General features: G+C 38.5%; 2 protein-coding genes across 3 annotated transcripts in view; one reads left to right on the top strand and one right to left on the bottom strand.

Moving 5' to 3' along the window:
- Positions 1–6,526: 6,526 nt before the first annotated feature.
- DPP10 (dipeptidyl peptidase like 10) overlaps positions 6,527–25,606 on the top strand; it is a gene marked incomplete at both ends in the record, with an annotated part of 1,352,958 nt that continues 1,333,878 nt past the window's right edge. For both annotated transcript variants that reach the window (XM_081242278.1, XM_081242277.1), the window contains one exon: positions 6,527–6,586. In XM_081242278.1, the coding sequence (XP_081098404.1) occupies positions 6,527–6,586 (60 nt within the window). The remainder of the gene's footprint in view (positions 6,587–25,606) is intronic.
- On the bottom strand, positions 11,941–12,841 carry LOC308621604 (histone H2A.Z-like). Its single transcript, XM_081242255.1, has one exon. It carries the CDS (start codon positions 12,714–12,716, stop codon positions 12,330–12,332), a length of 387 nt encoding a protein of 128 aa, XP_081098381.1. The 5' UTR covers positions 12,717–12,841; the 3' UTR covers positions 11,941–12,329.

Here is a 25,606-nt window from a genome sequence, read left to right as displayed (position 1 = left end):
AATGTGAGCTCAATGAAGAGGATTATTATTGCTCTCTTTTATACTGCTAGTGCCTAGCATGTTGTTTATACCATAGTAGGTACACAAAATATTTTCTCTATCAACCAATGAATGCTTTAACTATTGTGTTGGAAGCTGTTAGAATTCAAGCAGTTCTTCGATAAAAAATGTCTCAGTGGGAAACATCTTTTTAGGATATTTTTATTCTAAGTTATTGCATTATTTAATTCTTAGGGGCACAAAAGGAACTAACACTAATATTGAACTGGCTTACCACCTAATTACAATCAACTTTCATACTATAAAAACAAGAATACTGTAGAAGAAACTTTTTTTTGCAAAATTTAGAATAAAACACAGCTTCTTTGGTGTGGCTGCCTCCTTTTTTAACTGTTACTGCAGACACTGTGTATTTTGCTTAAATTTTCTAATAAGCTCAGTACCACATCTGCTGTTTGGTTCCCATACTGACTTATATCTGATATATTGGTTAGGGGGAGAGGATAGAAAGATTTAATATTCTTTTTAGAGAAAAGAAAAATGTAGTAGTTTCTATAGACTTCATGATTTAATAGTAATAATAAGTTTTATTTACATGGTGCTATTACCTTGTCCAGGTGCGTATCTCTCCTCTTTACAGCTAAGTTTCATAAGAGTGGTTTATATTCTCCATGTCTATTTTCTCACCTTTTATTCACCTTTGACCCACTGAAATCTGATGTCTCTTCTATCATTCCACCGAAAGTGCTCTGAGCAAAGTTAAATGTGACTTATTTATTTGTAAACTTAATGAACAGACTTTGTTTCACCGTCAGTTTATTAACATACAATTATTGATCTTCTTTGTGTATAGCACGCACTAAAGTATTTCATGGTATATGAAGAATTTTGAACTCTAATCATATTGCTCAAAGAACTTATGGGCAAATTAATAGACATAAAGTAATACAGAAGTAAGTTAGTGAAAAAAATCAGAATGTAGATTAATATCATAAAAGAGGCAAAGATAAAATGTGAGGAGGAAGAGGTCAGCTTTATTTGGGCAATCAGGAAGAAAAATAGAGGAAAGAGAGCATTTTAGACAACCATGGAAGGATGTGTAATGACTGGGAATGGAAGGGAGGGAATACCATTAGCCTTTCCCCAATCTTTTTGCAGAAGTTCAAAAGTAGTGCTTTTAGCTTTGATTTTAAGATCCTCCTGGAATGGTGCAATGGCTAGGATGAAAGAGGAGATATTTTGAACTTGGGTCCTTTAATAGCACACCCCAAAGATTACAAACATTTCACTTGTTTTAAGGTTTCTGCTTGGATTTATTCCAGAAGACTTGTCTTCTAGACAATAATTTTGCTGAGATAGAACAAAATTTCCAAGTGAGCGCTTTGTTCTCTTATAGAATATTTGAAATGCTGAAGTTACAGACCACAACTGCTATGGCACCTCTTTCTTGCTGCACACATGGAAGTTAGTCCCCCGAGTTGGACACTACCTGCTGTTGAAGATATCTGTTTACTGTCTGTTTACAGTGTGAAAGAAAGGGGACTGTGTCCTGGAAATCAAAGATTCCGCACTCTTTTTATGGGGGGTATGGGGCCTGCAGTGGGTTCCAGGTCTGAGTGCCTGCCAAAGCCCTCTACATAATAATACTGATTGCTTTATTGTGCTCATCGATTATCTGTCTTGAATGTGAACTCCTTGCAGGTCATACATGTTGGGACTGACCTCAGAACAGGAAGGATTCAGAAGAGGAGGAATGGGTGAGCAGGGAGCTATAGTCAAACTTCCAGATAGTCAGATCCTGGAACTTTAGAATAGTGTAGTGTGGCTTGGGGGACTATTGTCACTAATAGCTGAACTGGGTGAAGTAGTCTGTTCCTTGGTGTCCGGGGATCTAGAATACAGTGGATTTTACATATGTATTTCTGTCTTCACAATGATTTGTGACTTTGGTCATAGAGAGAATTTATTGAAGGCATTTGTCAGCAATTGAGGAGCAGAAATTGTTATGCTTAGACGAGGCGTTACCTCCAGTGTTTATTTCTATCCTATGTATTCATGGAAACATTTGTATATAGAACTGGACATTTCTATAGCACTTTTGGGCATCCTGTTTGCTGAATTATTTCAACTAGAGAACTAGGGGTGAGGAGAGCTCCAAAAATCTCTCATGAAGGAATCGTGGCTGTCTCTTCTTGTGTTCTATAAATTTAGGGTTTGGGTCATATTTTCAGCTGGCAGTTTGCAAAGAGAGTTATTCTACAAAACATAAATGTCACCATTAAAAATGAAAGCAAAAGACTGAATGACAGGGCTTCCCTGGTGGCGCAGTGGTTGAGAGTCCGCCTGCCGATGCAGGGGACGCGGGTTCGTGCCCTGGTCCGGGAAGATCCCACATGCTGCGGAGCGGCTGGGCCCGTGAGCCATGGCCGCTGAGCCTGCGCGTCCGGAGCCTGTGCTCTGCAACAGGAGAGGCCACAGCAGTGAGAGGCCCGCGTACCCAAAAAAAAAAAAAAAAAAAAGAAGGACTCTCCATCAGCCTGAGTTCTGTTATATGGGAAGAGCCTCCCTGCCTCTTCTGTTGATATACAGCATCATGAGAAATAAACCTTCATTATTTTAAGCGCCTGAGATTTTGAGGTTATTTATTATTGCAGCATAACCTTGTCTATCTTGACTGATTCATCTAGTTTCTAGGAAAGATCAATTCTTAAAGACAGTGAAGGCCAGAATGAGGCCACTGACATCAACCTGAGTGAATTCAGGGAACAATCTGAAGATGAGCAGATATAAGAAGTAGATTCCATTTATGGAGAAAGAAGAAGCAGGCAGAAATTAGGTGAGGGCCTTAAGTTCCAAGTCAATGAAGCTGACAATTTGAAATTACATTCCAGTTCTAGCAAGCAATGCAAATGACTCTGTGGACAGGTCAAGCAGAAGTCTGAGACATACACAGTGGGTGTTAAGATGGTTAAAATGGAGGTGGTTTCCTTTATGGTTACTTAGGAACTTGAATTTTCTATAGTGGAATCCAAATATCAAGGAAACGGCCTAACATACTTTCAGATATCATTCTCATTGACTAAGGCTTGGGGCTTGCCTAAGCTTTCAGCTGGTAGATCATCACTGTGATGTGGTTAGGGGTAGAGAAGACAGGGCGTGAAACAAAGAGAGAGAATGTAGTGGAGTCTATTTGATAATGTGATCATGTTTTTTCTAAAAAAGATATTTTCATTAAGTCAATTCTAGATTTCTATTTCCCAGATCAAACAATAGCTGTTCAAGGAACATCATGGGTTATATTTTCTAAAATTAGTAGCCATCTTCCTTATTATTTTGTGGAGAGGGTGGAAGGGACTCACTTCTAATTTTCCACAAACCGTGGAACCTGGAAATAAAATATTTTTATATGATTATTGTTAGTGTTGGTTAAATCTGAAATTGGTCCTTTGGATTAAATTTCCTAAAATGTCTAGTTCACGATGATTCACTATACAGTGCTTTCTGAGTAAATCTAAACATTAGAAAAAAAACCCTACTACACGAAAAACTCTGATGGAAATTTACAGCTGTTTCACACTGAATATATTTAACCAAAGATGTCCCAATTAGAATAATTGTATATGAATTTATCCTCATTAAACAGTACTTATAATTTTCTAGCCTTTGGCTAACTTTTTGAAAATCTCTATCTTCTCTGGTTGTCATTCCAATTGAACATATTAAGATAGCAAATTTCACAGAATTATGAAAAATCTATATATTTGAAATAGAAGTTTAAAACTTACTATGATTTTCATTTTTTAAAAAATTCTTGAAAAGATAATGTAACTGAAAGGAAAAACAATACCCAAAATGGGACTTAGGTCATATATTTTGTTCTGAACAATTGATTTTTCTTTGGACTTAATGTTTGATATAATGATAGGCTGTGAGACGTGGAAAGGGAGTATATGATGTATACTATCAACCTTTTCTTTTCATGTGTGTCTTCTCCTTTTATTTGTAATATTCAACATTGGGAGAGGATTTTAGGTGGCTTCTGGCCACTTACCTATAGATGGTAATGCCAATGTATTTTTTACATTCTAACCACCATCCAAGTGGGGATGGGAGAAAAGTTTGAAAACTTGTGGGAAAAGAGTGAAGTCTCATGTGACTTAGTGGTTGCACTTTAGCTGCCCATGCTTTCTTTGTGGTAGACATGTAAGTGTTTACTCTCTCATTGTGCTTGATTAAGAGTCCTTGGGGTATTAATGGTTCCTCCCATACTGTGTAGTTCTCTGATGTGGATGAAGAACTCTGTCTAAACTTATACCCTGCCCCTCTGGATACCTCCATCACCATGACCCCCATTCTTCCTGAACTTCCTAGATAATTTGGTTTGGAGTTTCCTCAGATATCTAGTTACCAAGTGTTATCTAAGAAAGAGGAGCTGAGTCAACCCTACTTGTGTGGGATACTCATTTCTTCAGAGATGAGCAGACTGCTAACTTCACGTTTAAAGCTTCATGGGTTTGTTCACTGGGTCACATACTTTGTATTTTTTTTTACTTCATTAACATCTTCCCTTCTTTTTATTATTTTCTCCCCTATACTGTATTTGAGCTTATTTTACCATTCTTTCACAACTCTTTGAGATCAACATTTAGCTTATTAATTGTTAATTTTGTGCCTTTTCGCATTTCTAATATATGCAGTTCCTTCTGAATATTGATTTGGCTACATCCCACAAATCTGATATATTTAAAAATTATTTTCAAATTCAAAATGTTTAAAAATTTTAATATAAATTCTTCTTTAACTTAATGGATTATTTGAAGTATCCTGTCCAATAAAAATATAGTGTGAGCCACAAAGGCAGCCACACTTGTGATTTAAAATTTTTAACTTTGAATCACAAGATTTCTTAGTCCTTTGGTTGTGCTCACTGTGATGCCTTGATACTGGTACCCCAGACTCATGGATGTGGCCTTGTCCTGTTTCTTATTAGCTCCATCGTTTTGCCCATGATCTTGTTAATTCCTCTAACACTCCTGCCATTAACCTTTTTGGATTCAGAGTGTCTGATTTTGATTCTGTCAAATCCTTACCTCCACTGTGCTGCAAGAACTATCACCCTCTGAAAGTCAGGCATCCTCAATCATTTGGAGACTCCTGTACAGAATATTTAGATCCCTTTTCCATTTCAGAATAAGAAATATATTTTTAATCATGTATAAATTATATTATGTCACAAAAGTTACTAGTTTATTCCTTCTCATGCTAGAGTTTATCTGTAATGTTCTTGGCCTACTGATAAAGCTTCCTGAAAGCTTCATGCAGTTTAATTTTATAAACTTGGCATTTCACCAGCAGGATATGTTTCTGATGAGTAAAAAGTGTTGGTTTTCAAAACTACATGAGACGTATACACTCAGCCTAAGCCACATCTACTATTTTATAATACGCATTGGAAAATCACTTCCTCCATTAAGTCAAGCCTGCTCGATCTCTCATTTCCAGCTAGGATAAGTTCATCTTAGCGCTAATGTGACAGTCGGGACTGGTGACTCTACAGAAGTTTTTTTCCACAACTATTTATGATATATTTGCCTACAGTGTTCTTTGGAACAGAGAAGCAACTATTTGGGAAGTTGGACAGGCATGAGCTAACTACCAGTCTGTCCCCCAAAATAAAAACAAATATGGCATCAAGGAAATAGATGGTGAAACCTAAAAAAGAAAGGAAAAAAGAAACCATTTTTTTTTTGCTTTGGCGCAACTTCCAATAACTATTGTATTTGCAAACTTCTTAGTATATCATAGGCTTTCTCCCAGCTTACGGAAGATTCAGTGTCTTGGCTGACGGTTACTGCAGAATTTCTAAAATATTGATAGAGAAGGGCCGTCCTTTACAGATACAGAAACCTGCAATCTTAAATTAGGCGACAGGTCCTCTCCAGCCTTTACTGGTATTTTGATTGCAAGCACTACCCTAGAAGAAATAAAATTTAGTGTCAGAATGAGAATGAATTATGGTAAAAAAAAAAATATCAGGAGAGAGAGAGAGGGATACAGAGAAAGAGAGAGAGAAAGATTCATTTTGCACTGAGAAAAGGTATAACCTGGTTGGAATCAGGGGAGCTGAGAATGTCCCTTTAAACTGTGGTACTGCAGTCGATCTCTGTATGTTTTCTGGTTGTTCATCCCTTTGAAAGGCGGTTCATTGGCTGTACTGCGAAGCTGCTGCATCTCAGTACTGAGAAGGTACAGTGCAAGTGAACTGAGACAGTCTTTAGTTTTCTGCTCCATATCGCCAAGAGCTTTGAGAATGATGAACCAAGGGAATGCTTTTTTTAGGGCTGAGATACACATCCCTCCAGTCTGACAGCGTTTCAGCCTCCGGAGTGAGAAAGCAGCAGCAGCAGCAGCAGCAGCAGCAGCAAAAGCAACAGCAGCAGCCCAGCTGAAGTCCAATAAAGGAGACCTGATCTCTAGTTCATCCTGAACTCCACCTGGGAACGTGCACCGTCCAGGGTCCTGAAACATGAACCAAACGGCCAGCGTGTCCCATCACATCAAGTGTCAGCCCTCGAAAACCATCCAGGTAGGACCCAGGTTTTCTCTCTTCTCTCTGCTGCTGTGCGTGTATGTTCATTAATTGACCGAGCACATGGCATTGGTATGGCAGGGCACTGACAGTGGCGATACCTAGTTGGTCTGAGTTTGAATTGAAGGTGGATCTGAGTAAAGTGTTCGGTCCTGTTTGTATGTGTACGTAGACAGGAGAGAGTAGTTTGCACTAAACGATGGTTTTACCTTGATGACTTTGGCTTTTTTTGACTGAGAATCTAGCAGCGGTATATTTCAGAAACAAAGTTTAGTGAGCTTCTAAAAGAGTTTCTAATCTATGTCAGTTTTTCGGATGGAATTGGGAACAATTTGCAAGCTGCTGGAAACAGATAATGTTAAATTGAATACAGGTTTTATTACGCTGTTTCATTGTCGTATGGATTTGGGACTTCTCATTCTTTCCAAAGAAAAGTGCACCCTTCATTCTGAGTGTTGAACTGGTGGTTGTATTGAAGTGATTTTTATAATGAGTATAAAAGACTTGGAGGGAGTATAAAAGCATATGTTCTCATGTTTGCCACCATACAAGTCAAAAACAGTGAGGTGATTGGAGACACTCTTTAATACAGGTGCTTGTTTTAAACTTGAGGCTTTTCTGACATGGTTAAATGAAAAGGACCAAGCTCGGAATTTTACTGTCCTGTTTTAGTATTAAGTAATGTTTATGTCATTCTCCTTGTTCTTATTTGGGATGTTTCTACTGAAAGATTTACTCTAGCTTGCCATTTATCTGTATTAGATTACTATCTGCGTGAGTACTTTGCATCTGGGGAAAGTAATGGGTTCCTCTGGAACTCTTTTATAGAAAAAACTGATAACCTGAGGGATCAACTTTTGTTATTATGATCTCTAATTTCCATACAATTGCATACCTCTTATTGAGGTTCCAAAATTTGAGAAGACTGATTTTATTATTCTGTTATTTTGGGGTTATATTTCAGGCCTTTGAAAATACTGCATAGAGTGCAATTACAAAAGGAATATAATTTGCATCAGTAAGTCTGTTTCTTGTGAACTTACCTACCCTCTGTCAGAGTCCTCCAGTGATAAATAGACCACAAAATGAACACTTTATTTCATTGATCTGCAATTATTTTTAAAAGCAATGAGGTCTCCAGGATATATCAAATGATGCATAATTAGACCCCCATCATAATAAACATACAGAGTTAACTGAAATGATGAAGAACCCACATTATTAGGATAACTTACACCATCTCTAATTGCAAAAGCATAATATCAGTATTTTTCAGCCTTGGATTTTCTGCACTGTGTCCAAGTTTAGAAATAAAATATTGGGTTTTAGGATTTAAATTTTTCTCTGTATGTCAGATTCCCACATATGTCAATTATATAAGAATACTGTCACTGACAAATGCCAAAACAGTACATATATGATACTCTACATTGTGATGTATAAACTCTAGTGGGAAATACGTGCTGTGGTCTAAAGTGGGGTAGAATTACAATCTGGCGATCTACCTTTGAGTATGTTTAGAAAACCATAAAATGGCTTGTGGTTTTCTGTGTAAGTGTTTGAGGTCATAGGAGTCAAGTGTTTTGTTTGTCCTTTTGTGTATTGAGTAAGGACAAATGAATGCTAGTTTCTGGGACTTAAAAATCACTTCCCTATTGGTGTTCTAGCATTGACTGCCCTCGCACAAACTGTGGAGGCAGAAAAAAAAATGTTTCTAGTGTCAGGTTTTACATCATCTTGCTGATCTTGCAGATGCTGGCTTTTCCTTCTAACTGCAGCCATTGAATTGAAATGAAAGGCATCATAAAATTGGACAACTCACCACTTAGCAGTGTATTATATTAATGGCTTAATGAAGGAATCTTGAATCAAAGCTCTGGGTGGTTTGGTTATTGTATAAGTTAAGTTCTTTTGTGCTCCCCCCACCCCCCGCCCCTTGATATTGCTCTGGGAGCGAAAGACGTGTGATGTTCATAAAGTATATATAGTTGCAAACATTGAACTATTAAGGGAGTAATTACTTGAGTATTTTCCAATTTGCAGTGGTAAAAGGGGATGAGGGGAAAAGCTCTCTTACTTCAAATTATATGCTCAATTATGAAACATTTATGGCTTTCGGAATTTATACTAAAAATGGCTATCTATATTTAGGTAATGCATTAGTCTATGAGCAAAATGCAGTAACAACTTAAGGAGAAACCGTTAAGAAGAGAGGTTTTTGGAAAGTTATGAGATATTGGAACTCAAAAGACTCTTTGAACTTTTAGAATCTATCTTGTTTTGTTTTAAGTGTGGTTTTTTAGAGTTAATTTTTTCTCACTTTTAGAGGTACTCTCTGAAAATTTTAAATAAAACTCCCTTATGGAATCTGGTTGGCCTGCAGATAATGATAAAGGACCCACTTTGGGGCTCTAGAAATATCCAGATACTTAAGAACTGGTAAATTGTTCCATTTTGCAATTCTAAAACCTCTGGGGACTTTCCCTCCATAGTTCAGGGTAATAGACCTCTAAGCAGTTGTTTCCCATTGTCAGTAGAGTAAGTGCTGGTTGCTCCTTCTCTTGATAGTTTAACCACTGCTAAAAAGAATGCAATGGGAATGAACAAAAATGAATTGTACTGGCTAAAAACAGCTTTAAAGGCCAAAATGTGTAGGCGGACAAAGAACAGGGGTGTGTGTGTGTGTGCGTGTGTGTGCGTGTGTGTGTGTGTTTCCCCACTTGACGTTTAAAACATAATGATATCTGCAATGGGTCAAAGTTAGCAGTTATTGCCAATGAAGGCTATTTGTGGTTATGGTGGTAATAGAGTTGGAGAAAGAGGGATTAGGTGGAGTCATAATGTGATAAAATGGTTAACGTTATTCAGGTGGCTTGACATTTGTTTTTTGTCATTCTGGCCATTAGCCAACTCAACTAGTCCCCGACACATTTTTCCTGATGTGCTTGAGCAGGTGTTTTCTTCTACTCAAAACTGATAAGTGAGAAGAGAGCGGAGGAAGTCAAATAAAGGTGCCAGGCATGTTTTCAGATCACTTTGGATGGATTGTTGAATGCAGTGCATTCATAAAGCCCTCTCCCATTTTAGAACTTGTAAAGCGATGAAGCTTTTCCTGAAATGATTGCAGATCTTACCGTCAATGTAGAAGCACTCTAAAAAAGGATCTTTCGTTTTGAGATCTGTAATGGAAAGTTTTAAGGACTATTTGGGAATGCTAAGTACAGATCTAATCTTGGCATATTATAAACCTGATTTCTGAAGAATTGTCCCCACCTTGGACAACAAACTTGTTTTTTCCCTCCCCTATCTTGCCTTCTCTTGGCTACACTGAATGCAAATCAAATCTTCCAGTCAAATCTCTGGACTTAATTTGCCTTTTTTTCCAGTGGAATTGAAAATTTAGAACTTTGCCTAAAAAATATGAGAGAATTTTAAAATTTCTTTCATATATTAATATAAATCGAACATTCTAGATTTATATTAAAATATGTCTAAGAGTAGTAGAGGAAATCCTCCATCCTTCTTTTGAAGTTAGAAGTTGGGCATAAATTATCTAGGGTTGGTGATTCCTGGATCAGGAATCATATATATTTCATTATGGTCACTTACCAATATAGTAAACAATATTACTTTATTTTTCCCATCTAGTGATCTTTTCATATCAGTCTCTCTCCTTCCTTTTCCCCTTTTCAAGACTTGCGTGGTTTATGCTACTCCTACCTTCACACCCAGGTTCCCAGTCCTATGTAGAAAAGGATCTCAAGGTCTAAAAGTCTTAGTTTCATTCTATTCCTGCTGGAGTAGCTGAACGCTTTTACAAAATATATTTGAACGAGTCTTTAGCATTTTCATTGTCTTTGGAGTAGAACATCTATGAACAGGCAAACTCTTTTCATCATAATTTTCACTGATTTTTATACTGTAATATTAAAATGTTATTATGCTAGTAAAACCTTTTTACCCTACCACCTCTAACCCACAGCCCCGTTCAAAATTATGGTCTAAGAAACGGGGAATAAAACAAAATAAAGTAAAAGAGAATGAAAATTCTATAACAAATAATTTTTGTTAAACCTGTGGGCTTGAGGGTGTGTGGTGGTTAGAAAATGATTTCTGTCTTTAGCAAATTGGTATTTTGCAGTGTGACACTGTGATGAGTTGGCATGGTAAGACTGACTTGGAATTATACCAACTGGCATCTCAGTGGTTGTTAATTCCACACCCCTAGCCTAAAGGATGGGCACCACATCTGTATTTCACATGGTACTTGAGCTGGTTGCAATTGAGTCTTAAAGAGTGTTCCATAATTATAGAACCAAATTACATCCACAAAAATTTAAAAATGCAAAAGCATATAAGAAAAAACCCTCCTCTTTATGTCATCACAATATGCAAAATGTAACCCCCCAATTTTACTATTATATGAAATTCTAAGTGCAAAGATTATAATAGACTCCTGAATTGTATCTTTCTCTCTTAGAGATCCATCTTGGTCCTAATCCTAAGGACTTTAGTCATAAGGAAAAAAAGAAAGAAACTTTATTAAATTATGATCTCAACACGGACTCAGACACACTAAAGAAAAAGTCATCATCTGTATTCAGTGACTTCTACAGTTCCACTTGGCAAGGAACGTACTTTTTTTTTTCAGCATTAGGAGACTGGGTCATTCTCTTAAGTGGTGATGTTTGGGGAAGCCAGAAGACAAGGCTTACAAAAAATTAGAATGAAGGATCTTGTGTGTGAGAATTTTTTTCCTCTCTCTCAGAAATGGTCTACCTCTTTTTAATTATTCTGACACAGCTTCCCATAGGCTTAGGCAAAAATAACAGCCTGTGATAAACATGAATAGGGCCACAAGTTAGAAATTCTGCTGATGACCAATTTATAGTCATTTACAATCTGAATTTACTGCCAAGTATTTAAACTTTAAAAGATTATAGGGCAATTTTATCTTAAATAACTATCACTTAAACTGTTTTATAAGGAAGTAGTAAAGGTTTATGTTTTCTTTTTAGTAAAGAGGGACAATGTTATAATGATTGGCCAGTTCTTGTATTTTGTTGGCTTTTTTCTTAAAATAGAAAAAAAGTTTCTCTTTTAATTTGGTATTTATAGCATTTAAATAGCAACTTTTACTTCAAAGAAGTATTGTCACATAATATTTTATTGGGGTAAATTTGAAAGATTTTAGAAAATACTTAATACTCCATTTTCTAGAAACTCATGTTTTGGTCAGATAGTAAAGGCATTCTTGATGATAAATTTGTGATGACAAACCACTCTTTGTCACTGAAAAGCTGTGGTTCTACAAATGTAGCACAGAATAAATAAGCTCAAGTAATGCTTCATTTTTTTTTTTTTTTTGGGATATGACCTTTATTGGGCTTATCCACCGGAGTGGAAATAATGTCTGTACAAAACCAAATGTTTGTTACTATAACTTCTGCATCACAATTAAAATCCAAACAGTTTTGTAAAAACAGTCAACTCAATCAAAACCCACTACTTCAGAATCAATAGCTTCTTTGAAGCCACAGTAACACTTAAAATATGGTTAAGACTCGAATGCAGAAATTTGGTTGGTTGGAAAGCTCATTAAACTTCCAACTTGCTCAAATAGAATTACAAAAAGGCAAAATTGTGTTTTTCACAGAGATACAGTCCACTGGAATCACCAACACTGGACAGCTGTTAAGAGTATTTAGAGTCCTGAGATAATAAGGAATCCAGGCATCCTTTAGACAGTCTTCTGTTGTCCTTTCTTCCCAATCAGAGATTTGTGTATGTGTGGAATGACACCACCAGCAGCAATTGTAGCCTTGATGAGAGAGTCCAATTCTTCATCTCCACGAATAGCAAGTTGCAAGTGACGAGGGGTAATACGTTTTACCTTCAAGTCTTTTGATGCATTTCCTGCCAATTCAAGTACCTCTGCGGTGAGGTACTCCAGGATGGCTGCGCTGTACACAGCGGCAGTCGCGCCCACGCGTCCATGGCTGGTCGTCCTAGATTTCAGGTGTCGATGAATACGGCCCACCGGGAACTGCAAACCGGCTCTCTGCGAGCGGGAAACCGCCTTTGTCTTGGCCTTTCCGGAGTCCTTCCCAGCCTTACCGCCAGCCATTTCAAATTCTGCTGAAGCTCAAACAAGCAAGGCAGAGAGAGGACTAGTCAAATACCCAGCGAGAACCTGCCGCCTACTCCTTCTTCGCACCGCGATTCAAACTGCGCCTCAAGTAATGCTTCTGAATGCATCATCCCTGAGCCAATAGCACCAGCATCCCCCGTGGACTTGGTAGAAATGCAAATTCCTGGGCTCTACCAGACCTAATCAATTGAAAACCCTGCAGGTAGGGCCCAGCAATCTGTGTTTTAACAAGCGCTCTAGGTGATTGGATATGTATTAAAATTTCAGAAACACTGGGCTAAAAGAATACAAAATAAGGCACACTTGTGCTGTGATCCACCTGTAAGATTTGACTGTTTGGGTATCATAGATGGAGTCTGAAGAACTTCAGAATGATATTTAGGGTCATTAAATAACATGAATTCTATGAGAGCTGAGATCTCATCAGGTTCATCTCTTCTGTCACTCACAGGACTTGTTTGATACAAAGCCCTGAATACAGTAGACATCAAATATATATTTGTTGATTATTAAATGACTGCAAAAGTCTATCAGCTCTAAGATGAACTAAGTCAGTTTTTAAAATCTTGTTTAATAGGTAAGCAGGTTGGAAGCCTTGCTCTCTCTTTTAAATTCATAGCAAGTTTCTCAAAAATGTGTATTCACATTTTGTTTGGCTTTTGATGGTTCTGTTCTCTGATTTTGGTTTGAGGCCATCTGGTAATCAACACTTTTTGGTAACTAGGGAGATCCATAGTCACACTAAGCCGAAATTGTGCTGAGTAAGTGTCTTCCTTCTTGCCAGCTTCCTCTGAAACTTGGCAAAACTACGGTAGGCAGGAGTATCACTATGGCCTTTTCCCCTCTCTTCATGAATACTCTTTAGCCCTTGGATATAGGCCACGTTGGTAGGATATAATTGGCAGCAGTATACCAGAATTAATCATCATCTTCAACCCTGACCTCCCATTGACAGAACCAGCATGGTGTTCCAGTAGCAGAACCAGATTTAAGCTGGGTGATAAGCTTTGAAATAAAGAAAGTTTACCTTCTGAACAGGCTTATTTCTTGGAAATTCTTCAGAATTTTGTTTGGTTTTTACAGTTACCGTTGGGAAGAAAGATCAATTGCACACAGCCTACCCTACCGCCTGTGAATGGAGTGTAAGGCAGATGGGTTGTGTTTTCCTTTGGAGGGTCATCCTTAACTTGAATTCTCACTTCCCCAGTACCACCATGAATCATGTGATCTTAGCTGAGGCAATTAACCCTGTCAAGGCTTTTCTTCCCACTAACAGAAGGGCAATAAACTTAAATTACCTCCCCCAAAAAATGCTTTGTAAGTGCTTTGTATTATAATTTGTTCTTGTAGCAATTTTTAACGGATATGACATTTTCATAGAGAGGTGTATAGTGAGAATCAATTTTTATGACATAAAAGCTGAGAATTTTATTTGCAATTATTATTAACTATAATGATGATAAAACTCATTTTTTTTTAATTTTATTTTTTTATTTTTGTTGTGTTGCGTCTTCGTTTCTGTGCGAGGGCTTTCTCTAGCTGCGGCAAGCGGGGGCCACTCTTCATCGCGGTGCGCGGGCCTCTATCGCGGCCTCCCATTGTGGAGCACAGGCTCCAGATGCACAGGCTCAGTAGTCGTGGCTCACGGGCCCAGTTGCTCCGCGGCATGTGGGATCCTCCCAGACCAGGGCTCGAACCCGCGTCCCCTGCATTAGCAGGCAGATTCTCAACCACTGCGCCACCAGGGAAGCCGATAAAACTCATTTTGAAGTCACCAGGGAGCTGAAAAGTATCTTCTAATATTGTAGTAACATCTGCAAGATTTCATCATGAACCTATACCAGAAAAGTAGGGAGAAAAGGAGACTGAGTTTAAATGACATCTAAAGGACTGATTAATTCAATAAAAAATGCAGTCACTCATCCTGGTGCTGTGCGACAAAAAATGGAAGATACCTAGGGTAGCTGCATGGATTGTACATTGAATTGTGGAGATATTTTATCATGATATGGATACAGCCTTCTACTACCTCTGTGCTCACTGCTTCCTTTGTCTCATCTACCCTTCCACACAATGGTCCTTTTAACAGACCCATATTCTTACCTGAAATCTCATACAGAATTTTCTCAGTGAAAGTTCTCAGACTCCCCTAGGCAAGCTGTCATAGTCTCAACTAATCATCTATGTTCTCACATAATCTTCTCTGTACCTGCTGAATAACAACTCATCTTCTGAGTTATAATTACTTGTTTCCATATAAGTCTCTCTAGTAGCTCTTAAAGGAATCTTAAAGGGTCTCTATCTTTTATTTTTTGTACTTCCAGTGTCTAGCCCAACATCTGGTGCCTAGCAGGTGCTCAGTTAAGATTCTTTGAATGAAAGAACAGTCAAAGAAGCTTATAAACTCATTCGTCTTCCCAAGAGATGCAGCCTGACTTCTGGGTTCAGAAACATGCTATAGTCCTCCCTTACCCACGCAGAACTAAATGTTTTACTTTAAAATATGTAAACAACATTTGGAGAGATGACAAAGGGGCCTCACGGCTTTTGACAACCTATATGCTAGTCCTCTTGGGGATGAGTGGTTTCTGTAAGTCCAAAATAGGTTTCATATTATGAGTGTCTTTCTACATTAGGGTTAAGGAAAGTCTGTATCCAAACAGAGACAATCTCTGTCCCTGTTTTGGGGCTTGTGTTAGCATAGCAGACACTAGTTGCTGCTGATTTTAATGGATGGGTAATGTAGGGGAACTATTGACTCTGGCACTTTAGTGAGGCTTTTTCTCATCAGAAACCTTAATTTCCAAGACCAATCGCTGCTGCTGGATTGAAAAACACCACTTCTCGCAACTTTGGGTTCCAGGATTTGGCCTAAAGAAAAATGGATTCCACTTTATTTTAATGGAAAGTAAATAGCATGAGAGTACTTATTGTACTTAATAGATGGGCCCTTTACTTTAATATTTCTTTCTTGAGACAGTGAAAGAATTAGGGCAGAGAGACTATGCAAGACAGATATTCTTCATCAAGGAAGGGTGGCTATGGTAAAATTTTTCCTTTATGCATGTTCTCTGAAGGAAATAAAATCAAGTGGAAGGACAGACCCAAGAAATGTTGATGTGTGATCGGTGAGCACAGTGTGATGGGATGGATAGAGACTTGGACTCACTTTTTCATTGTTTCAGTCATTCAACATCTAGTGAAAGAGGATTTAAATGTGCATAGGGTGAGAATACTTGTTATTAAGAAGCACAGCCTAGGATACAAATGAATACAATTATAATATAAAATGATAAGTGCTAGATGAGGCCAATGCAAGATTTTGGGGGAGCATTCACAAAGTTCAAACCAGAATTCTACATAGGAGTTAGATTGATAGAGAGAAGAAAATATTCCAGGCACAAAGAAAACATGTGTAAGAGATGAAGAAGCAAGGCAATGCAACTCTGACGAAAGCATTGTTTAGTTGAAACTGACTATAGTATAAGGTGCAAATAATTAGGAGTGAAAAATGAGGTTGCAACTACCTATGGGAGGGCTGAAAGTACTATTTTTCAGAATGTGACTGTATTCTGAGGGCAAAGCTTAAGGGCAAAGAGTACGAAGACAAGATCACGAGATTTAATTTCAGGATCCAATTCTGTGACCTTGGGAAGCATTCCTGAGGTCTTTAGGTAGAAGGTGAAGATGGTGACACATTCCTGGTCCATCTTTCAGGATAATCCAAGTATAAGATATTATTAGCCAGACAGCTGTTACTGAAGGTAAATCTTAGTAAGAACAAAAGATTTGTTCATTAGCTTGACTTAGTACCATGTACGTTTATGAACTCTAATGATAGCTGGTCTTTAAAGGCTTTAATTTACTGGTAGCTTTTTAAATTAAAAAGCTAATGACTTTGACTAATGACAATCATTGGGCTATACCAAAACTTTTTGTCTTTACTATTTGAATATTATATACAGATAACCGTTTTCCTGGTATACTGGTTGCTAACTGTCTTTTCAACAGTGTCCAATGACACATGAATGACCTCTGTTGGTGACATTAGATTTTAGTATAACGAATTCCTGGAAATTTCAGAGGTAGAGGTGTGCAAGTTCTTTTCTTGCTAGTCTCCTAATTACATTAAGCCATGTGTTGTCTTTAATACAGATACCTTAGATTTCTTGAAGGATTAGTTCCAAAGGTCTCTCTCAAAGGCTCACACTTTTTCAGAGAAGACAGGGAAGATTAAAGTACATTTGATGTGCTACAATTCCACAGCCATAAAATTTGAGATGTTTCTTACAGATGCCGTACTCCGGATTCTCACTTTGCAGACAAAAAATCTGAGGTTTAAAAAGGGAAGTTAGGTGAGGTGAGAGTTGTTCCTTTCATCCTTTTAAACAGGAAACACACACACACACACACACACACACACACACACACACACACACACACACACACACACACACACACACACAACCATCCTGCATGATTGTCTCATGATTAACACTTGGTATGGCTATGGTTCTTTGAGGTCTGGGGTAAGTTAAAGAATATGTAGATTTTGTTAATCAAGGTGCTTTTAGCTGAAAGTATTAGAAAACAACAAAATTCTATATGACTTGGTTAGAAGAACCAGAAAAGAATAGTAATTTCACAAAATGCAAAGTCCCTTGTTAGAGCACTTCAAGAGTCAGTTAGTTTGGTGCCCAAATAGCTTGTCCTAGGGCCCAGGCTCTTTGCACCATCACACTTTGTCTTTCTCAGACTAGCTGCTTCCGTTCCATAATTGGCGTGCAGACCTGACAACTGACCATGCGCAGTGGACAAAGAGAGGTTTCTTCCTTTGAGTTTCTTTTTAGGAAAAAGTCCTACACATTATTTCCCCTCAACGTTTCTTGCCTAGAATTGTCTCATGCCAGTTCCTTACCCATTGTGCTTGACGATGCATATGGTTAAGTTGAAGAAGTAGAGGTGGTGGCTAACCAAATAAACATGGGGTTCTGTTAGAAACAGTCAGGGAGGTTAGACGGTTTTGAAGGAGGAAAAAATATGCACCACAGAGATCAGCAAGAAAGATTTTAGAATTTGACGGACATGGAATGTACAGCATACTGTGACAGACAGGTAATGCCATGGTGTAAGAACTGTTTCAACAAAGATGGAACAAACGGAAACACAACATCGACTCTGTCTCTTGGCACAGATACCTTCCATCACTTTGGAGCAAAAGGGTCGGAAGAGAGGGTCCCAAGATTGTCTCATTCGGGTAGCCTTGTCTCCTTTGATATTAAATGACTCAGTAGCCAATCACTTTGCATTGTGTTTTCATTTTTTTTTCTATTACAGAAAGTTAATTATTAGTTTACTTCCCCAAACAAAAATTTTAGTACCATGTAATTTCACAGGTAAATTCTAATAATCAATACAGGAATAAGTTACTTCTTCAAAAATTTTTTGCTGAAGTTTGAAGTGGAGAGAACCCTTCTCTACTCATTTCATCTGATCATTATTGTACGATTATTATAATACGGTTGTCTTTTGGACATTTTCTCAACATTTAAAAAATTCTCTTTGAATTTCTTTTTCAAATAGAAAGCAGTCTAAATCTTTTTTTCAACTTTGAAATATTCTGTTTTTTTAAATTAATTTTTATTGGAGTATACTTGATTTACAATGTTGTGTAGTTTCTGCTGTACAGCAAAGTGAATCAGTTATACATATATATATATATATATATCCATTCTTTTTTAGATTGTGTTTTCATTTTTCGCACATCATTGGGCTCTTTTCTTTTTGAGGAAGTTGAGGGGAAATGGTGATATTCTTTATCATATAATTAGGGTTGCTCAAGGCCTATTACAGAAACCACTTCTTTGGTACCTCTAAGGACTTGTAGCCCTTATGCCTCCAAAGTTGAGAGGTAACATAATAACTATGGTTAGATGTACAGTTGAAACTGCGGTAGCTGGAGATAGCATGTCCCATGTAAAGACACAGCAGAACAAAGTCCACTCCCCTTCCCCACGAAATATCTTGGAGAGGTGTTTATGATGGGACACTACGACTACGTGGAACCACACCAAAAATACTTTTTAAGGGGGCTCAGTATCTCTGGTTTGTAACTCTGGCTGTGTGATGCTGGTAAATACTGTGGATTTAATTACCGGATGCTGAACACCAGCAGACATGTCTGGCACCCAGACTTCTCCCTTGATCTCTATCCTCAGATGTTGCTCTTCCATATAGATGTTTATGGATGTTTCATACAGATGTCTAACAGGCACTATAAACTTATCACAGTAAAATCAGAACTTTTGATACTTGCCGACTACCCTTCTTTCACCTAACATCATTACATGATTCCACCATCTTCTTTTCAGAGGCTCAAAAACCTAAAGATTATTTTTTCCTCTCTTCTCTTCAGTCCACCATCCAGTCCATCAAAAGTCCTGCCCATTCCACCTGCTAAATGTATCTCCAGTGTAACCTCTTCTCTTCACCTCCACCAACGATCCCCCAAACTCCACGCACACGCACATTTCATCTGAGTTATGGCAACAACTTCAAAGGACTCCTGACTTCCAGCAGGCCTCACCGCAGTTAATTCTCCACTCCCCAGCTGAGTGGTGGTTTTAAAATATGACGCTAATCATTTTGCAGACCTGGTTTAGATCTTAACATTGCGTTTAGAAAACAACCCTAGGTCCTTAACCTTACCCTGATGACCCTGCATTGATCTGGCCCCTCTTCTTCCCTATGACCATATTGTGTCCCATTCTCTCGCCCCAACTTCACCCCATGACTCTTCTCCAGCAAAACTGGCCTCCTTTCTGAGCCTAAAACGTTGCGAGCTCTTTGCCGTACTATGGTCTCTGTGCTTCTTTTCATTGTCTAAGGACTCTTTTTCCTGCGACTTTTCATAGCACCTTTCTGGTTTCAACTCAGGCCACTTCTGATGGACTCTGCCCATCTAGGCTGTGGTCACCCCTATGTTGGTGCCACAGAAACTCATAACCAAAAGTGGTGATTTTCTTCTGTTATTCCCATAGTGCCTCTCCCAAAGTCTCCAACCCACAGGGGAGCGAGGCACTCTTCCTTCTCCGAAAGGAAGAGTGCCTTCCTTCCTTCTCTTAATCTTTGTTATATTCCCTATCACAACCCTTGTAGAAAAGGGTTTTACTTCATAAAAGAACCTTTCTAGATTCTGGTTTCCAATTCTTTCCTAATCACTATGTTAGTTCAACAAATATTTAGCGACTATATAATAAATACCATGTTGCACAGATGAGGATACCATAAAGCATAAGACAGAGGACCAGTCCTTAAGAGGAGTACCTTCTGGCTTCTTTTCTCCTCTCCCTTTGCCTGGGAGGAAGGAGGAGGACACAGGAAACTAAGTCCTTGATGACAGTACAGCGTGAATGTTCTCGGGGAGATCAGAGAAGGTGCACCGTTCTCCAGTTGGTTTGAAGGAGTAAAATTTGAACTGATTCTTGATGGGCAAGCAATAGTAATCTTGGTGAAGAATACGGGAGAAAGGGACATTCCAGATAGTGGAATGTGCGAAGACACCCAGGTAAGGGAGAAGCCGACCCCAACCACCATAATTATGGTCATCATTGTCTCATCATTACCATTTTGAGATACTCACAACTCTAGGTGTTTTGATGGGATATTTCTAATTCCCACGATGACTAAGCAAGGAAAGGGTTATTATTCTTATTTCATAAATAAGAACTTTAATTTGTCCCAAGTTTCTCAGACCATAAGAAGTGGAGCTCATATTTGAACGCTGATAGGTTTGTTACAAGACTCGAGCTCACAGCTCGGGTGCCCTGGCTTCTGTTTTAGTGTCCTCTCTGCTCTCTCATGCTCCCACAAGCTCTGCGAAGCTGGTTGTTGGTATCCAGGGTCCTCTGCTGTTTTAAGCCTCTAGGTCAAAGTTTACTGTTTTTCCCACAGGAATGCCCTCCATCCCTCCTTTTCGCCTGTCTGGCAGATAATGCCACTGTGGACTCACTTCACAGGCAGTTCCTCTCCTCTCTGAAGCCTTGCCTCTTCCTCACTCTCTTGCCTTTCTATGTGTTTATCTTCTTATCCTCTCCCTTCACCCTCTTCCTTATCCTATCGGCCCTTGCCCTCACAACCCAACTAGAGCTGACTTTCACTTCCTGACGTGAAGTGAAAACTCAGAAAGGGCTTGCTGAATGAATGAATGAGTAAGCAAAGGCCATCTAACATGGAGAATGATATGTTACTGCTCCAGAACATTCTTTATAATATTAATGTTCCCTTTCATTTGATATATAGTCACATGGCTCTCATTCTGGGTGAAATGTAAGTATGAGAAAAGAAACCAGTTATGTTTGTGCTTTTTTCAAAGAATTTTCTTCCCCCGTTGTGTGTGTGTGTTTGCATGTGTGTGTGCATGTGTGTGTGAGAGACACACACAGACAATATGAGAGCTGAGTTTTTAAAATGTAAGTACGGTTGAAATTGGCTTATTGCTAGGTTCTTTCATTGGTGTTAAGATGAAAAGATTTTAAAGTCATTTCAAATGTGGAGAAATTATGTTTTTAAGAATGGGAGTTTTCCATAAGAAGAAAATATTTTCTGAGCACCTACTCTGTGCTAGGACCTCTTTTACCAGCAAATTCATTTATTTTTTACCTCTTTGCTGCTAAGGAAGTAGTGGGAACCTGTATTTTAATTAACTGATCTTAGTCAAGCCCTCTGCATTCAGCATATCTTTTAACATTACAGGGACGACATGAACCTTATTCTACCAAAAAATATTAAGAGCTTAAGGATCTGATTGAGGGAAATGTAGAATTGGGCCTTCTCCCCAGTTCTGCCTTGACTTCATAGTTCAAGCTCTTTCTATTATACCACATGGTAATATTGCTTATAGAAAACATATAATTTAAGGGATCTTTATCCTAAAACATATAAGCACTCGGTTTTCCAGGCAGTCATTGCATGCTGACAGATTTGTCTTTGCAAAGTCTCACATTTTCACAATCACCACCGTATTTATGTCCTTTTCATGTATCACTAATGGATGGGGCCAATTTGGAAACAAGAGAACTGGGAACCCAGGATTCAATGCAGGAGAAACAATACAGAGTCCAGAAAGTGTGTCTGATGGGAACACCAAATAAGACATAACACCATCAACTAATTTCAGAGGATAGCTTAGGGCCTGGGAGAGACTGGACATTCAGGAACAAGAGCAGGATGAACAGTGATTTTTAGGTCCATTTGGACTAACAACCCAAGCAGAGGAGTCTGTAGCAATCTGGGCCTAACTAGAGCCAGAATAAGACTATTAACAACAGCAACCCTGACAGTGTTCTAAATATTTGCAAAACCTTTTTAGATAGCTTCTTACTGACTGTCACAATGCTGTGAAACACATATACTTATTATTGGTAGGATATGACAACATGAAGAAGGAAATATGTGACATTGGAATAAGGAAAATAGCAGTATGTAATGAAGTATGAATATACTGCACAGTTTTGTAAATTGCAACAGATTTTGGAAAGGCAACTGCTAAGGAGTGTAATTGTAATTGTTAGACAAATATTTGGAGCATTGAAAGTACTTGGCTAAATTTTTCCTCATCAGCAAAATAGGCAAAGGAGGCAACTTGTGTTCTGGAGACCACTGGAGTGTGATAGGCTAAGGGCACATATGAAGCTGGGACCAAGCTAGGCAAAAATAGCAACAAATATATCGCACTGCACATGCTCTGTTCCTGGCACTATGGTTATAGAGCCCAAGTCCTGCTGCTGATGGTACAAGGTCCATCAGCAATAAGAAAAGCCAAGAAAGCCAAGGGTGGATATAGAAAACAGCTGGTAGAAGTGAGGCTGTGCATGTCCTATTCAGCTCCATCTTGGGGGGAAGATTTGAGAAAGAATTTGAAATGAGTTTGTGGAATGGACCTAGGAGGGTAGTCTTGGGTAAGTAAATAAACACTGAATGTTCAGATGATATCAGAGACTGTGTGTCTGTTCTGGCTTCCACTGAGACTCTGTCAGTCAGTACAAATAAATTTAAGATTTCTTTGTCCACTTGGTTTCACTCGATCTCAGTTGCTCTAACTCCAAATTTCTCAACCTTGGCACCATTGACACGTTGGATCAGATCATTCTTTGCTATGAGGGCTGAACTGTGCACTGTAAGATGTTTAACAGCATCCCTGGCCTCTACCTGTCAGTAGCACTGTCCCCCGTTATGACTAAAAGGTCTTCAGATATTGCTCAGTGTTCTCTGGGAAGCAAAACTGCTCCTGGTTGAGAGACACTGGCCTAACTGGTAGCCATTGCTACAGGTGAGAGAGGGCTTTGAGAGTAAATGAGGCTCATTCTGGTCTCATGGATCTTTTGAATTGAGAGTCACTGTGACAGTCTATCCCTGGGCCGTTCTGACACAGAGGATGGTTGAGCCACCCAAAGGGTAATCAGAATATTGAATAATTATCATCTGAGGTTTATAGATAAAGGGATTCAGTCAGAGAGCTAGAGATCTGTCCCCACATCACACGGAGGAACTGATACTTGAACCCCAATCATAACACTCTATGCCCCATCTCTTTTCTCTATAACAAGTGGCTTTTATCTCAGGCTTTGCAGATTCCCCAAACCTTAGGTACTGAGGGAAAGGGGAAATAGATAGGACTTTGGGTCCTCCTGCACTTCCACCCACCCCTAGTTTTACCTTGGCCACAGCAGCATTACTGTCACCATCCTATGTTGATAATGGTTTTATATTTCTACTAAAGTAATAACAGGTAAAATCCTCTGCATTATCCTTTACACAGAGAGAAGCTCAACAATATTTCTTATTGTTTTCAAGAGCAAGGCAAGCTGAGTTTGCAGGGGTATTAAGTTTGCTAACCTGCAAGGTAGAAATTTAATAGGGACGGGGACCCAAAAAGGCCGTTTCATTATCCATTCTTGGTCTCTTTCCAGAAAGTCATCCTGCCTCCATATTTCACTTCTCTAGGCTATCCTGAATTATTGTGCCAGAGTTATCTTCTGGCAGAGACTTGAGAAGTTTTACCCCATTCTTGAGAATCTAAATTCTCATCCTGCTAACATCTTGCTTGGCAATCTTCAAATTCTATATTAATCCAGGAATTTCTAACTCTCCCCTTTTTCATAAAATAGGGATCAGCTCCGGGCAAGAGAAACACAGCTTGACAACTCACATCTCCCGTATCTGCCTGTCATGATATCTGAAAATCTGCATTTCTAGATCGAGTTTGTTAAATAAAGAGATTGACTTCTGCAGTTATCATTTTTCTTAAAAGCAGATGAACTCGAAAATTTTGACATATGTATATTTTGTCAGCCAAAGACAAACCATCTATTTCGGGAGGCAATATTGCATACTTGTGAATTGTGTGCTCTGGAATGTGTGCTTTGGAATTAAACTGCCTCAGTTCCTATTCCAGGTTGCCACTTTTAGCAATATTATCTCAGACAAGTCTTCTAAATTTTTATGAACCTCCTTTTCTCCTCTGTGAGGTGGGGTGATAATGCTCTCTATATTGGAGTTATTGGAATTAAATGAGATAATATATGTAGAGCATTTTAAAAAATACTCAAAAATAATTTCCAGTTTCATTGTTATTACTACTTTATTCCCAGGGGACCATCGTGCATGCATATTATAAATTAAAGAAATCATTGATAAGAACAATATGGGAGGTTATCTTGGCAGTTTCACAATCTTCTCTGAGTTATCAGAAAACAAAGGTTATAAGGAATAGATCAATAAAAATATAACTACAGCAAGGAAAAATGATATTAAATGAATTATAATATATTAAATCATCCCAATAAAAATAAAATTCTTACTGTAATAAGCCAGTAGAGTCCCTGTAGTAGACATTGTAAAATGTGATATACTTTTTTCTCCCTATTATAAGTTTGGTCTTAAGTGGATTGGTGGGCGTCTAGTGAAGTTTCCACTGTCTTGTTTGACTATTTCCAGAGGAGCAAGGATTCCTGAAAGGGTGAGTTTTGCCTTATATGTTAAAGAGAACTTTAAAAAAGAAGTGTGAAGGTCACTAGACATTATATCAAGTATTTGATATTTTAGATACAAAAAAGTCTTAGAAAAACTAGATAATTAACCTATTTACCTAAATAAGTGTCATCTGACTAACCATTTTATCATATTCTTAATCCGGATCTTAGAAAGAGAAGAATAGTGTAGTCAAATCGCTATTACCTTTACTAATTGAGTAAATTCTAGAAATGTTAAGAAAAGTATAGTGCAACAGCTAAATCCATGTTTGCAGAATGAATGTTGAAAACTTTTGGTTCTTTTTTTTTTTTTTTTTTTGCGGTACGCGGGCCTCTCACTGTTGTGGCCTCTCCCGTTGCGGAGCACAGGCTCCGGACGCGCAGGCTCAGCGGCCATGGCTCACGGGCCCAGCTGCTCCACGGCATGTGGGATCTTCCCGGACCGGGGCACGAACCCATGTCCCCTGCATCGGCAGGCGGACTCTCAACCACTGCGCCACCAGGGAAGCCCAAACTTTTGGTTCTTAATGCTTGCCCTTCCCTACACCATGCATGTTCTTACTGTTGCTCTGACCTTTTCTGTTAGCCAGCTGGACACGGTCACACAACATGTTAAATGTACCATACCACTGGGTGATGTAACCAGTGATTTGGGCATTATGCCAAGGCAGGTTTTGCTCTAGGGACCTAATTTATTAATACACATGTCACTGATTTTATTACCCTGTGGTACATGTTACATGCTGCTTGACAATATTTGTCATAAGAAGTAGACTTTACATAGATCTAGAAAGACCCAGATCTATGTAAGATCTACCTGCAGAGACTGGTGTC

Source organism: Mesoplodon bidens, assembly GCF_964165515.1.
Source record: "Mesoplodon bidens genome assembly, chromosome: 8".
NCBI lineage: Eukaryota > Metazoa > Chordata > Mammalia > Artiodactyla > Ziphiidae > Mesoplodon > Mesoplodon bidens.
This window is presented reverse-complemented; position numbering and strand designations above follow the sequence as displayed.